General features: G+C 37.2%; 2 protein-coding genes and 8 non-coding genes across 60 annotated transcripts in view; 9 read left to right on the top strand and 1 right to left on the bottom strand.

Annotated features, from left to right (window-relative positions):
* Nucleotides 1-40: 40 nt before the first annotated feature.
* On the top strand, nt 41-10,184 carry TAF1D (TATA-box binding protein associated factor, RNA polymerase I subunit D). Of its 47 annotated transcripts, XR_013362456.1 has the most exons (12): nt 41-195; nt 1,625-1,739; nt 2,476-2,851; nt 3,648-3,823; nt 4,351-4,411; nt 4,779-4,954; nt 5,202-6,145; nt 7,360-7,660; nt 8,438-8,485; nt 8,829-8,861; nt 9,796-9,837; nt 10,077-10,184. XR_013362456.1 is itself a non-coding variant. In XM_077867464.1 (8 exons), exons 2-6 carry the CDS (start codon nt 1,702-1,704, stop codon nt 4,944-4,946), a joined length of 819 nt encoding a protein of 272 aa, XP_077723590.1. In that variant the 5' UTR covers nt 41-195; nt 1,625-1,701; the 3' UTR covers nt 4,947-4,954; nt 6,112-6,145; nt 8,829-10,184. The 47 variants fall into 47 exon arrangements, 3 of the variants coding, with proteins under 3 accessions (XP_077723590.1, XP_077723588.1, XP_077723587.1); XR_013362465.1 differs by lacking the exon at nt 7,360-7,660 and having other exon boundaries at nt 6,112-6,145; XR_013362461.1 differs by lacking the exon at nt 7,360-7,660.
* LOC144295576 (small nucleolar RNA SNORA40) lies at nt 5,822-5,947 on the top strand. Its single transcript, XR_013362666.1, has one exon. It is a non-coding gene; the product is annotated as a small nucleolar RNA SNORA40 (small nucleolar RNA).
* On the top strand, nt 7,181-7,311 carry LOC144295572 (small nucleolar RNA SNORA18). The gene has a single exon (XR_013362663.1). It is a non-coding gene; the product is annotated as a small nucleolar RNA SNORA18 (small nucleolar RNA).
* On the top strand, nt 7,455-7,526 carry LOC144295578 (small nucleolar RNA SNORD5). The gene has a single exon (XR_013362668.1). It is a non-coding gene; the product is annotated as a small nucleolar RNA SNORD5 (small nucleolar RNA).
* LOC144295565 (small nucleolar RNA SNORA8) lies at nt 8,228-8,366 on the top strand. Its single transcript, XR_013362657.1, has one exon. It is a non-coding gene; the product is annotated as a small nucleolar RNA SNORA8 (small nucleolar RNA).
* Nucleotides 8,603-8,737, top strand: LOC144295567 (small nucleolar RNA SNORA1). The gene has a single exon (XR_013362659.1). It is a non-coding gene; the product is annotated as a small nucleolar RNA SNORA1 (small nucleolar RNA).
* Nucleotides 9,038-9,110, top strand: LOC144295564 (small nucleolar RNA Z40). Its single transcript, XR_013362656.1, has one exon. It is a non-coding gene; the product is annotated as a small nucleolar RNA Z40 (small nucleolar RNA).
* LOC144295571 (small nucleolar RNA SNORA32) lies at nt 9,459-9,584 on the top strand. Its single transcript, XR_013362662.1, has one exon. It is a non-coding gene; the product is annotated as a small nucleolar RNA SNORA32 (small nucleolar RNA).
* On the top strand, nt 9,870-9,998 carry LOC144295566 (small nucleolar RNA SNORA25). The gene has a single exon (XR_013362658.1). It is a non-coding gene; the product is annotated as a small nucleolar RNA SNORA25 (small nucleolar RNA).
* CEP295 (centrosomal protein 295) overlaps nt 10,151-13,583 on the bottom strand; it is a 52,782-nt gene continuing 49,349 nt past the window's right edge. For 3 of the 5 annotated variants that reach the window (XM_077867451.1, XM_077867452.1, XM_077867454.1), the window contains 7 exons: nt 12,471-13,093; nt 11,679-11,819; nt 11,043-11,115; nt 10,772-10,936; nt 10,584-10,689; nt 10,414-10,504; nt 10,151-10,329 (listed from right to left, as the gene is read on the bottom strand). In XM_077867451.1, coding sequence (XP_077723577.1) covers nt 10,291-10,329; nt 10,414-10,504; nt 10,584-10,689; nt 10,772-10,936; nt 11,043-11,115; nt 11,679-11,819; nt 12,471-13,093 — 1,238 coding nt within the window. In that variant the 3' untranslated portion in view covers nt 10,151-10,290. The remainder of the gene's footprint in view (nt 10,330-10,413; nt 10,505-10,583; nt 10,690-10,771; nt 10,937-11,042; nt 11,116-11,678; nt 11,820-12,470; nt 13,094-13,583) is intronic. The other 2 variants (XM_077867453.1, XR_013362423.1) reach the window with 2 other exon arrangements.

The raw sequence follows: 13,583 nt of genomic DNA, 5'->3' as shown, positions 1-13,583 counted from the left end.
CCCTCCTCCTGACGGCGCTCAGGCCCCGCCCCCCGCCGCTCGCCCCGCCCCCGCAACGCCAAAATGGCGCCCCGGGCCTCGCCTCCTCCCATTTTTCACGATCCTCGCGGCGTCCGATTGTTCTCGCGAGATTTCGGGCCCACTATTAGCTGGGTCGCGGGGAAGGCCTTCCTTTCCTTCCGCGTGGTTGTTGAGGTAGGCGGTCGTGGCGCGTTGGGGTGCTCGGGACGGGTTGGGGGTGCTGAATGCGGGCCTCCGAGGCCAGGGTTGCGAGGCGCGACTACGCCGCAGAGGCCCGTGCTGCGCCGGCGCTTGAGGCGCAGGCCGTTGGCCGGGGTGGGTGGGGAGGAAGACCCGACCGTCGGGCTGGTGAGCTAGGCAGGGGCCCTGCGCTGCTCCGGACGCTGGAGCCGCCGAGGGCAGGCCCCAGGGTGATGGGCGTGCTGCCTAGGGTCGGGATGCAGGTGGTCGGGACTACGGACAGGTACACGTGGCCTCCTGCCGGGTCTTGGAATAAGGCGCGTTTCTTGGGGAATGTTTTGTGAACGGTTTCCGGGAAAACGGTTTTTGAGTCAACTGTGTTGTAATAATGCGATCTGTCTTAAAGATCTGCAATAGGAAGACAGATCTAACCTCCAGTATACCATCAGTGCCATTGCCCCCAATATTTGTTAAATTTCGTGTTTGAGCATTTATCTCATTAATTCTTAGATCTTTGCATTTTAAAACACCACCAACCAATCCTAAGATTACTGTGAGTCCGTCGGACAGTTTGCAAATCTCCAAGATTTGCGTTGACCTTGATGTTTTTCCGTATTTGAGGTATTTTGCCCTTTTATCCTAGGGTTTCTTTCTTCATCACTCACTTGTCCTTCTCAAGCGTACTAAAGACTAAACACAAAAACGGAAGAACGCCGGCATCCTCTATAAGGGAGATGCGGTAGTGAAACAAGACTTCTTTGGGGTTTTTTTTGCCCATTACTCTTAAGATCTCCCAAGGAGATTTTGAAAAGGGAAACATAGGGCACCATTGTGTGGTCTGTGAGCATTACACTGAAAAGTTTGAGAATTCAGGACTTAAAAAGTAATATGCCAAGGAAGAGGTTGCACGGTGACATTGATGAATCGTGCATAGGGTGAATGAGAAGAGGCTACAAATGGATATCCAGGATTTTTGATTGAGGTGGTAAATCGTAATTATTTTTCCTGGTATGCTGAGGCAACACTGCCTTCTGGCTTTGAGTTATTCCAAGGAGTTTACGTCTGCTGCTGCCTTTGGCCATTAATTGTACGTGAATACTTGTACATACATGGTTAGTAAGATTACATTTTGTTTTATGAGAAGATGTTTAATACTCTTTATGGAAATGACAGTATCGTTCTGGAATCTTAATCCACTGGATAGATTTAGAAGACAACTGATTAGGGAAGCAATTCAATTTCCAGATTTTAGAATTTGATTGCAAAATGATAATTCTTATGTAAAAATGTTATGGGCTTTGTATATAATTTTGCCTTAATTTACATAAAATGGCATAATACAACTACATTAAATTTTGTATTACTGGGATGCTAGCTGATTCTGTTGGCATTTGTTCAGAGACTACATTTACTGAATTTTCAGAACTCTGAAGCAAACAAGTGGTGAATACAATTTGGAGAGGACTTGGGAGAATAAGTAACGAATTTTCTCAACCTATAATGGCATCTAATTCAGCTGTAGAAATTGACAATGAAAGGTAAGTGCCTTTTTTTTTTTAATTCACCACCACCACTAGATTTTTTTACTGCAAAACTGACTAAATTTGACGATAACCTTTGTATTACTGGGTAAGCAGTAAAGATGTTTTTCAAGAATTAGGAAAGAAAAGGAAGGTCTTCAGTTTTACACAGGTCTTCAGTTTATTTATATAGTTAACAGTAGGACACGTTCTTAACCCAGGGAAACAGAAGAATATTCTCTGGGCTAATTTGATCTCTCTTTCTGACTAAATCACTCCTAATCTTAAAACAGGAAAATGGACATCAGTGGGGAATATTGCTTAAAAATCAACTGGTGATAATGCACATTATAATAGTGGTCGCAGGTAATATATACATGATGGAAATACCTAGTTACTGGGAAATCAAATCAGCATTCCTCCTGTTTTCAAGTCAGAATCTATCTGCTAGGCTACTCTTGCATTATATCAAGCAAGCTCTAGCAGTAAACAAGACTGTCTTTGGAAATTAAAGTTAACATTATTTCTCTTAGAAGATCATTTTTTGGTAAGTGCTATGGCATATGGCACATGGTGTTACTATTTTAAGTAGCCAGAACTAAGGAGTTGGCTTAGTTAGTACTGAGCCCATATTTTTAAAAATTATTCTGAACATGTTTTCCTGCTTTTGGTCTGTGGGAGAAAACTACATTATGGTAATAAGCATTTGGTAATATAAAAGGGTGCAATTAATTTTCCCCCTTTTTTTTCCTAGTGATAATTCTTCTGGTAGCAGCTTATTTAAGACCCAGTGTGTCCCTTACTCACCAAAACAGGGGCAAAGAAACCCTATTAGAAAGTTTGTTCGTTCATCTGGAGGTGTTGAAGCAAGGGATTCATCTAGTGACTCCTCTTTTGAACCAAGACCACTGACTTTAAAAGCTATTTTTGAAAGATTCAAAAAAAAGAAACGTAAAAAGAGGAAATATAAGCCAAAAGAAAGACCAAGGGGAAGACCAGAAGGAAGAAAAACCACTAGACGCTCCCAAATAAATAAGAAACAAGTTAAAGACAAAGGATCTGGGTTCCCATTTTTAGAATCTGAGAATGTAAAAAAGCCATTACCATGGAGAAAGATTTTAAGCTTTGAGGTGAGTCAGTATTTTATATGTAGATACACATAGCTAAAAGTCTAATCTGACTTGTTGGCCACTTTAAGAGTTTAGGTATGCCAAAAATTGAATCTGTGACTTTGATAATATTCTTCTGTAGTGACTTAACTGCCACTTCAAGACCAACCCATCCTTTAGCACAGACTTCACCTGGGTTTCTGGGTGGATTGTTAGCTGGTATATTCAGTGAATATACCCATATATGAGGTGCCTCAAGGCTGTTTATATAAAATCCCTTGGTCTCATCAGGTCATTATAAACATCCCTCAAACTCAAGTGATTCCAGGTGTTCTATAGTAACCTAAGTCAAACCCACCCATATCTTCCATGTGCAGTGGCTTTAGTAGAGGTCATCTTATACTGAATATTCGATTTTTGACAGAATTGCCTCATAACTTAGCAGTAAATTCAAGTATTTGAGTTAAATGCTTGCATAGTTTATAACATTTGCTCTAGAATTGGTGATTTCAAAGAATACTCTCTAGCCTTTTATGTTTTAAGCTGATTATATGAACATTAAAGATTTGTTTGCATTGAAAATGTTTTTAGAAATTCCAAAACCAGATTTGTGCTTAGTTTTTCTTGGTATACCAATTTAGATAAATTTGGTAATGTGCTGGGTAGATAGTGGATTCCTTTTACAACCAGCATCTGGTATATGTGACCCACATATGGAAGAGTGAGTAAATTAAGATCACTTACAGAGTTTGGTGATCTTGAGACATGAGAGAAAATTTTATATTTTGTAAGACTATTAAAACTGTTTGATATTCAGCAAGCGGTGGCAAGAGGATTTTTCAACTACCTTGAAAAATTGAAGTATGAATACTATCTCAAGGAATCCTTGAAACAAATGAATGTTGGTGAAGATTTAGAAAGGGAAGATTTTGACAGTCGTAGATACAAATACTTGGATGATGATGGATCTCTCTCTCCTATTGAAGAGTCAGAGTAAGTTTAATCATGTGACATATTTTGTTGGTCTAGATTTTATTGAATTAAATCTGTTTTTAAATTTGAATGTTGGCGCACCTGGGTGACTCAGTGGTTGAGCATCTGCCTTTGGCTCAGATTCTGATCCTGGGGTCTGGGGATTGAGCCCCACATTCGGTTCCTGTGGGGAGCCTGCTTTTCCCTCGGCCTATGTCTGTGCCTGTCTCTCTGTGTCATGAATACATAAAATCTTTAAAAAGAAAAATAAATTTGAATGCTAATTGTTCCATACTGTTAGGGATTTGTCTGTACTTGAATCGTGATGTGAGCACATACAGTAAGCCATGTGGGCTGTAGTTGAGCTTGGTGCTTGAGCCATCTATTTTGGGATGTTATATACATGACAACATAATTATTCTCCTTACTAGTACTGCTGCTTCAATTGTATATTAGGACTGTATACAATTGTATATTAGGACTGTATACTACTAATTGGGTTGTAGAAGATTTTGTCAGATGAGTGAAGATATATTTTAATGTTACAGAACAGTGGAAGAGGCTGCAACAACTCTTGAACATGATGATGGATGTGATATCAAATTGGTGGTAAGTGACATTTTTGTCCCATTTCATTTTTGGAGGATAGCAGTTCTGTGGGAATAATCTAATCCATTATTGTCTGAATTTAGTTCTTGAAAGGTGCCATGGATTTGTTGCAGGGAATGTAAAAATAAAAATAGGGGTTATTTGGATACTTGATGAGAACACAGGCTTTTCAGTAGTGTTAATAAGTTAATAGGTTAAGTTTTGCTGTTAGGATGTCTAATTAGGAGTTTCTAATGAAAAAATAAGCTGAATTTAGGTTTTTAACATCAGGTCTTAGTCACCAAGTGATTTAAGTCACCTAGAGTTGTTAATGTGTAACTACTAAAGCAGTAAAATTTAGTAATTAATACTGATCTTTTTTATGCAGGACAATAATGAATTCATAGTAAGTTCTGAAATACCAAAGAAAATGAATCTGTATTTAGGACAAGAGGAATATACTGAAGAAGCTGCTTCGTCTAAAAAGAGAGCATCAAAATCCAAAAACATGGGACAGAGGATAGAATGGTCTGAAAAGGAAGAGATAGGAATATGAATATTAAGGTAAATGGGAAACAACTTTTCATAGAAAGTAAAGGTGATAGATGCAAATTACCTATGTTGGTGTAGTGATAGAACCTGGTTAAGGAGAAAAAAATCTCTGAACAAGTTTATGAAACTCCTACAAAAGAATTATTAGAAAAAATATTTTAAAACAGTGAAATTATACATGTAGAAAAAATTGAGACTTGCCTAGCACCAAATAATAAGTAGAAGATCTTACTGTTTTGTCTATATTTATTTATTTCAGAGTTTGCAAAAATCCAGACTTTAAGATATGGAAGTTTTTTCCTTTGTGGTTCTATAGTAGCTACTTGCTACTTTAATACTTGGTCTTTATCTCCATACAGACTCATTCTTTGTAAGCATTTTAAAAATTCTTATAATTTACAGTGACTTCTTTCAATCTGTTGGAAATGGAAGGATATTTGAGCATTCAAATTAAAGAAATTAGAGACTGTAATCCTGGAAACCTTTATTATGGTAATCACTAATGATGGACAAACAACCACAACAATCGATTCCTCCAAGTACTTAAAGCCTTTTATGTTTTGTTTGTTTGTTTTAACATTTTACTTATTAGAGTAAGAGCATGAACGTGGGGAGAAGCAGATTCCTTACCGAGCAGGGAATCTGACACAGGGTCCAATCCCAGGACTCCCAGGATCATGACCTGAGCCAGGCAGGCACGACTGAGACCATTTTGATCACGGTTATTCAGACAACAGAGACCTTTAGAGTCGAATGTATAGTACTGTAATAAGCACTTAACTTATAAGAACTAGTTAGACTATCTCAACTACTACTTTCTTATCACTACTGTATATTGCTAATTAAATTATGCCACTAAATGTCTAGGTATTTTAGGATCGCACTTGTACATGTTTTTGTTTAGCTGTGAACAAAGACTTAGACTAAGTGCAAAAAATAAATCCTCTTTTGCAACCCAGAACTCATGGCTCAGTATGAGTTTTGATACAGATAAGAAGGAACAACATCCCTAAAACAGATTAAAGTGATGGTAGGGGTATTGACAAACTGAAGGTAGTTCCTAGGCTGTAGAACTACTAATGGCATAGATAAAAGGTTAATGTCAGCTATGTTGAATTGGTATTCTAATTTTAACATTGACATGAAACAAAGATGCCTTCTTTTTTTAGGCTTTTCACTTGAAAACAGTGTCTGGACTTAAAGGTATGTCTTAGGCTTTAGGTGAGCTTTTGTATCGCATTTGTTTAAATGTACTTTGTCAGACAACCTAAAACCTCCACAGTTTTTTTTTTTTTTTTTTTTTTTAATATTTTATTTATTCATGAGAGACATAGGCATAGGGAGAAGCAGGCTCCATGCAGGGAGCCTGATGTGGGATTCGATCCCCGGACTCCAGGATCACGCTCTGGGCTGAAAGCAGGTGCTAAACCGCTGAGCTACCCAGGGATCCCCCTTCCACAGGTTTCATTCCTGAAAGACATTTTTCCAGTTTTAAATTTCTGTTTATAACATGATTCCAGAAAAATGAATTTTAGGGTTCACACATTTTCTAGTGATAAGTGCAAGCTTCAGTTTACTTGCAGGAAAAGGTGTCTATGAATTAAGTTTATAGAAATCAGAATACTGGATACCTGTTTTATGCATTTATTTTATTTTAAAACTAATGCATCAAAAAAATAAAACTAATGCATCATCTAAAATGAAGTGTAGGATTTAATAGTGTGATGTTAGAAATGATAGAGGACACAAGATTTCCTAAATCTGAATGATGCAAAGGTTAATTAGAAAGCACTCAATTTATCTTCCAATAACTTCCTAAATGGGAAAAACATAAATACAGCCACATTAATATTTTCCTGTATTTTTAATAAGTGATATCAAATAACTATAACTCTCAGATGAGGCAGAAAATTAAATTGGTATAATCTGGAATGTTCTAGATAAAACATGATGTTAGTAGAGTTTGCAAAATCAAGACTTTAAGATGTGGAAATCTTTTTCCTTTGTTGGTTCTCTATAGTAACTACTTGGTACTTCACCTTTAGTACTTGGTGTTCCATCTCCGTACAGACTCAGACTCCTTTCTGTAAACATTTAAAAAAATCCTTATGTAATTAGTTTATGGAATGATTTCTTTAAATTTGTCATCAGTGGATGGTGCTTGGCTTCTTGCACAATTTCGAACTCAGAGCAGATCACAGTTATTTTTGTTGTAGAATCTTTAAAAAATGTAAAGGGTTTGAGGTCTATCCCGATGGGGCTTTTTCTGTAGACCTACATCGTTGGAAACGCCTCATAGAGTATATGTGTGGTTTCCTTTATTCACAGAACTATATGTTAGATCTGTGGGAAAGAACTACAAGACATCTATCTGCTAAAACTCTGTGAAAGACCTAATCGCATCTTTTAAATCTTAGGTATTGGCGTATCCCAACAATCTGTACAGTTCTAGGGTGTGATAGTTTAGGTAAGTTTTCATTGGGGACAGTGTAATCTTTGGGGTACCATTACAGTTCACATGATGAATTTAACTGTTCAACTGCTGAATGATACAGACATGAACTAAAACTTAATTCTGACAGAGCTGATCATAGCTAAAAAAATAATTTGGATACTAACATATTTTTAGATTTTAATCAAACTTAAATTGTCTTTAATCTTTTATTTGGTATTTTATCTTTAGGGGTGAATACGATTTGAACTCATTCATGTTTAGAGGTAGGTGGAATGTATAATTTCTGTTGAAATTTTTTTTTCTGTTGAAGTTTATTAAGGATCCAAAAGTTCTGAAAAAGTAACAAGTGAGTAGCATAGTCTAGTGTTATGCAGGAGTTAATTTGATATGCAACAGAAGTATCTAGATCTTATACAGAATTGGACAAACTGAAAAGACTGCTTATGTATAGAGAATAACATGAAAATGCCCCTCTCTTTGAATCTTTATTAAGCAAGTTTTGTGGTTCATCCTAATAATGAATATCTGGATACGTTGCAAATAGGGATATATTGGATTTTCTTATTTTGCCTAATAGCAATCTGAGCAACTGTGATCCTGATTTCTAATGCATGATTTCTTCTAGTGATTTGACTTAATAGTTCTGTATGTACATTATATAAAGATAGGAAAGATAACAGGAACTAGGTTTACAAATTAAGATGCACATAAGATGGAATGATAATTAGGAATAAAGGTCAAAATACTTTATAAGAACTAAAGTTTCTTGAAGTTTCTCAGGTAGTAGCATTGCAGTCTTGAGGTAGAGGGGTTTACAGTCTAGTCAGGATTGCACTGCATGGTATCTGCACTTAGCAGCTCAGGTCCTGCTGGGTGTTCAAAAGACAGTGCAATAGAAATTCAGTATCTGGCATCGTTGGTTTTCTTGGCTTCGTGCATGTTAAACCTGGTATTTTTATTGAAACAGTATTCCTATAGTTTTTCATTATGTTCAGTTTTGAGGTACTCTTCAAGAGGAACTAATGCTTCTCTTTTTCTAGGATGTTTGAGAACCAGGAAGATCATTTATCTATTTAGACCCTAAATGGGTAAGGCTTTCTATCTCTTGCTTCTAGTGGCTGCTTTCTTTTGGTTGGGAAAACAGCAGGACTTCTATAAAGATGTAGAAGCCTTTGTATAGATTATAAACTTGAGAATTTTTATAAAGCCTCATTCTAGATGGTAATGGGCACTGTCCTTCATGGTGTCCAGAAATTGTTAATGTGGCTACATTGAGACACAGGTTATGCTTCCATCACAGTAAGTTTATTGCTGTGGTGACAATGAGGCCTGTAACATTTTGTTAGGCTCATGGGGTAGAGTAGAAGTGAGACCTTTCAGTATTTTAGGTCATTTGCCAAAATAGCAATCTGTACGTCTGCAATTTTCTAGGGCTCTAAAGAAATTGGACCTCAAAGATTACAGGTGAGATTTCCCTTCAAAAGCCCTTTGTTATAGGAGATGGAATCCATTTACTTACTTAATTTTGCAGCAGCTAATTCTAGTGGTTCATTATCTCACCACTTTAAAAACAAAACAAAACAAAACCTAGATGTTATTAAAAGGACACAGTGAGTGTTTATATGGTTACCAGTGATTTGTGATGTTATGATGACAGGCAAAATGTTCAACTGCTCTGAATGGGCTGAATGAAAGTAGCCTTTCTGAACATCCATCTAAATGTAAAAGTTAACCATGAATAGCTACTTTTGGTGTTAATTATTACAGGGCGTTTTGTGTCAGGGTATGAATGCAGATGTAGATAGTCTTAATTTGTTCCCACATTTAAATGAACTGAATTAAACAATTATTCCAACTGTAATTTTTAGTGTGGAATTTTCAGCACATAAGTAATACAGAACTGAGTTTTGGGATACTTTGGAACCTGTATGTAATTAACTGCATTTTGAAAAATTTAAACTTTAAAATTTTCCATAGTGGGGAGTTTTTGAAGTATGTCCATATTCAAGTGGAGATCCGAGAAGACCTCTGGCAAGTTTATTCTGTATTTTAACCATATAATGGTCATTACCAAGGCTTTGAGAATGCAGTTTCTCATTTGCTGTGGACATGACCATAAAAAAATTTTCCCGTTAGGTTTTCTTCCTTTTTGCTAGTTTGCTAGCATTCAGCCTATTGGGAACATTTTTACCAACCTCATTCTGTTTCCACTGCCTAGATCAGCATTGTCCAGTACAAATTAACACAGGCCATAATGTGATTTGGTAGTAGCTATATTTCAAATTCTCATCTGATTACATGGCTAGTTTATTGAACAGTGCATGCCTAGATCTCTACTCTTGCAGATGTCTTTTGCTTAATCCTTCTGTTAACAATCCTGCATGTTCCTGTTACATAGGACAGTGACAGCTGTGGATTGAACAAAAGTTTGTTTTAAAAGGTATGTGCACATTTGAAAAAATACCTTGCAGTAGGTCATTTCAAAGAGGGCTTGTGGGACTAAAACCAAGAGCTCTTAACGCTGTGACCAAATATTGGAGTTCTCCATAGGATGTAATAGTTACTCAGTAGTGCTATGTTTTTTCCTGAGGAGATACAGGATTTAGCTGCTTCTATGACTAGTCAAGTGGGATTAAGAAATGACTCCCAAATTTAACCAGTGTCTGCTTTCGTCCTCAGTGCTATTTTGAAGATAATCACTCTGGCTTTGGTGGAACTATGGTGATTGGCGGCAGAAGGAATCACATGTCAAATATCTTAAATAAAAATTTTATTAACTTTGTCAAATATCTTAAATAAAAATTTATTAATTTTAAATAATTTTGCCTATACCATACATAATTTAAAAAAAAACTTTACACCTTTAGTAGAACTTTACACCTTTAGTAGAAAGTCAGCACGTATTTTTGGCTCGAAGTCTCTCTAGTGTTTTCTGTAGAGGAACAAAAATTAAATGCAGTTAACAGCTGCAGTATACCCTAGACGTGGAAAAATACCTGTAGAGGACCTAGCTCACCTTATGAAATTCTTTTGCCCTTGCTCTGTTTTGGGCATATGCATCTTGCTTTGCTTTCTCTTCCCTTTTCTGTTTGACTTCAGCTAACTGACTGTAAAAAGTTCACAAATTTAGGACACACACCTTAGGAATGTGAATTACTATTCATACACACATACATACACCTCTACCTTAGGGCTCTTTGATGCATGAGGGCTTGTGCAGTCTTTCTGTCTTCAGGAAGTGACACTCTAACCTTAATCTTATTCACACCCTTCAGGCGACTCACAGCTGAGCCTGAGCAGAGAACAAGGGACTTGGCAAACATTGCAATGCTACATTCTCTTGTGAGAACTGATGGAGGTGGTGTGGAACATACCTATAGGTTTCTCCTTAACTGTTTTGATTTGAGAATTTTCAGAAACACGAAATTTATTCTTTATTTCTTTCTGTCTCTGGGAGGATCTCTCCATAAATGGCTTTTTCCTCTTTAAAAATGCTTCTTGTAAGCTCCCAGGAAGAGCTGTGATGTTTGAAGGGGTTTCTGTTTTAAAAAAAAGATTGTGGGCAATGTGGACACTGGAACTGAATAGGGAACTCCCGCTGGCCCCTCTGTTAACACTAAGCATCTCAGACCCCCTAAGGCATACCTGCGCACAGGATTACTGGCTCCTCCAAGTGGTGTTCTGATAAGTCTGGGTAATCTGAGGTTGCTGTACTCACCTAATTGCAAAAAAATTGTAGATAAATTTAGCACTGTTCACCTCATTGAACAGAATCACAAGCATAGGTTCTAGACCTTTAATAGTTTCAAACCCCTGGTTCCCTTTGGTAGACAAAGATGAGGTCTTAGGGGGAGGTAGATGAGTGCCTACTCTTAATCCCATGTCCAACAGACTTTATCTCCTGTTCTACTGCCTTCACTGCCTATCTTCCAGAGCTCTGCTGCCTTAGAACATTTTTGGAACAAATTCATCTTTTATTGAATCCGTTCATTCATGAGTCCCAACCCTTCCAAGTTCTGAGATGAGGTCTATAGCATAAGATAAATGTCTTTAGGACTATTATTAAGTGGCACAGAACAGTGCTATTGGGCAGTTTAAGAGCCTGTCCCCTTTTCCTGTTCACTTTGTAGTTGATTGCATTTGCACTTAATAAGGGAAAGATACTGTCTGCAAGCAAAAATGTAAAAAATGCCATGTGGAAAAAACTTGTTTCCTTATTCTCAGCTATAGGTTGCTGTATAAATGAGGTGTGTTCATATTAAAGGGAGCTCTAAAATTTACCTGAGAATTGCTTTTTGCCTCATTTCCTTCCTTTTCTTCAAGGGTTAAGTTTGCAAAATCCATTTCCGCAATACTGATATCACTGGTGCTTACTAATGTAAGCTCTGGTTCTTCCATTATACCATGGCCAGACTCTGTCTCCTGTGCAATAAAATTCAAAAGGAAACCGTATCCAAAAACAGCCTTAAGACATTAGAAATGTAAAAATACAGGTTACAGAGGAAGGTCTCTGAAGACCAAGGTGGTGCCTCTCCCACCCCCTTTTTAGAAATAATTAAGACTTGGGGGATACGTGCAATGATTATTATAAGCCCAAATGCTTTACTGTAGGGCTATGCAGATACTACAAATGCAGATTGGTGGGGCTCTGCAGAACCTGTGAGGGTAACCTATCTAATGAGAGCAGTAGCTGGTGGGCTGCAGCCACAGAGGCCACTGCTGCAAGACTACATTTTTAGAGGGAATTTAATTACTGAACAAAAACTGCAAAAAGGCCACCTCTGTGGCCTAGAGGTCACTCTTGTTGGTCTCAATATAATTTCTATCCTCTGTTTATCTGTGAAAGGGCAAACAATACTAGAAGGTAAAAAGCATATTCAGGCGACTAGTTGAAACCAAGCACATTAATCCAATGCAGTGCAAAGAGGCTGAAGCACAGGCCAAGCTGCTTGAAGATGGGTGTGTCCACTGGGAGCAGGAGTGTTAACAAGTTGCTTTATTGCTTCCCTTGAATTTTGTTTCAAAAGTCTTTCCTGGAAATGAATTTATTTACATACAACAGATTTCACTTACCCACACTGGAATAGAGCTCTGTAATGATCCAGAACTTAAAGCAAGCTCTGATTGTGCTACTTGAGAAAGATTTTTGATTTTTGGAGTTTCTGCCTTAGTTGAGTTCTCAAAATATTTTTCATTCTGAATAGAATATGGTGCCTGGACTGAAGTTCCCATCTCCACTGTTCTGTAGGGACAATCAATTTCTTCCACATGTGATTTTATATTTAAAACCTCATGGGGTTCATTTTTGTTTCCACTGAATCCCCGACTTTCTAACATTGTATCAATCCCTCTTTCTGATAGTTCTTCAAAATCCAGTCTTTCTTTTCTGCCTTCTGGTTGGGTTTTTATTGAGCACTCACTAGAGGTAGACCCACATGGAGTGCTATGCTGTTGACTTAAGGGAAGAAATACATTAACTTCATCAGAGGAACTGAAGACTGAATTCTGCACATTTCCTACAGAAAGCTGGAAATGAACACTTTTTTTCTTATTTTGCATTATTTCAGAGTAGTGATTTTCCATGCTTTGGGAAGAATCTCTTGCTTCAATGCTAAAAATAACTGGTAGATCAGCATGCTGACTCCCCTCCTGTGAAGAAAATTCTGGCAGAAGCTGTTGAAAAGATTGTTCAGATCCTGCAAGAAATAATCATAATTACAGGATGTGAAATCTGGATACAGATACAATCTCTGATAGTTGACTAAATTGCAAGTAATGAAATAAGATTACTTCCTACAATTTGAGGAGTGAAAGCTGATGTATGTATACATGAATAAAAAACTAAGAGGATGGTCACAGTGATTTTCAAATAACTACCGCTCCCACCATGTTATCTTCTCCTAGTCTAATAAAGAAAATATAGTTGTTAGACATGATGAGGATTCTTCCCTAAGAATTTTGATTTTAATAATAGAACTTAAACTAAAATGTACATGTTTCGAAAAATATGTACATATATGTGTGTATATATAAAATCTGTACAAGAAGTTTTAGAAGGATACTTAAAACTTAACCATAAGGGTTGAGGTAAGGAAGTTGAGTAACAAGAGGCAGCACTTTTGCTTTTTATTTTATCAAGTTCAGAACTGTAAGATGCAAACAGCATTATTATTTCTGTTATCGAGA

The sequence above is a fragment of the Canis aureus genome, chromosome 23, assembly GCF_053574225.1.
Source record: "Canis aureus isolate CA01 chromosome 23, VMU_Caureus_v.1.0, whole genome shotgun sequence".
Classification (NCBI taxonomy): Eukaryota; Metazoa; Chordata; class Mammalia; order Carnivora; family Canidae; genus Canis; species Canis aureus.
This window is presented reverse-complemented; position numbering and strand designations above follow the sequence as displayed.

Bases quoted from the DNA above. Each gene is read 5' to 3' on its own strand.
- TAF1D (XM_077867464.1), top strand. From the start codon at position 1,702: ATGGCATCTAATTCAGCTGTAGAAATTGACAATGAAAG. The intron at 3,824-4,350 runs GTAAGTTTAATC...TTAATGTTACAG, and splicing joins TCTCCTATTGAAGAGTCAGA to AACAGTGGAAGAGGCTGCAA. The intron at 4,412-4,778 runs GTAAGTGACATT...TTTTTTATGCAG, and splicing joins GATGTGATATCAAATTGGTG to GACAATAATGAATTCATAGT.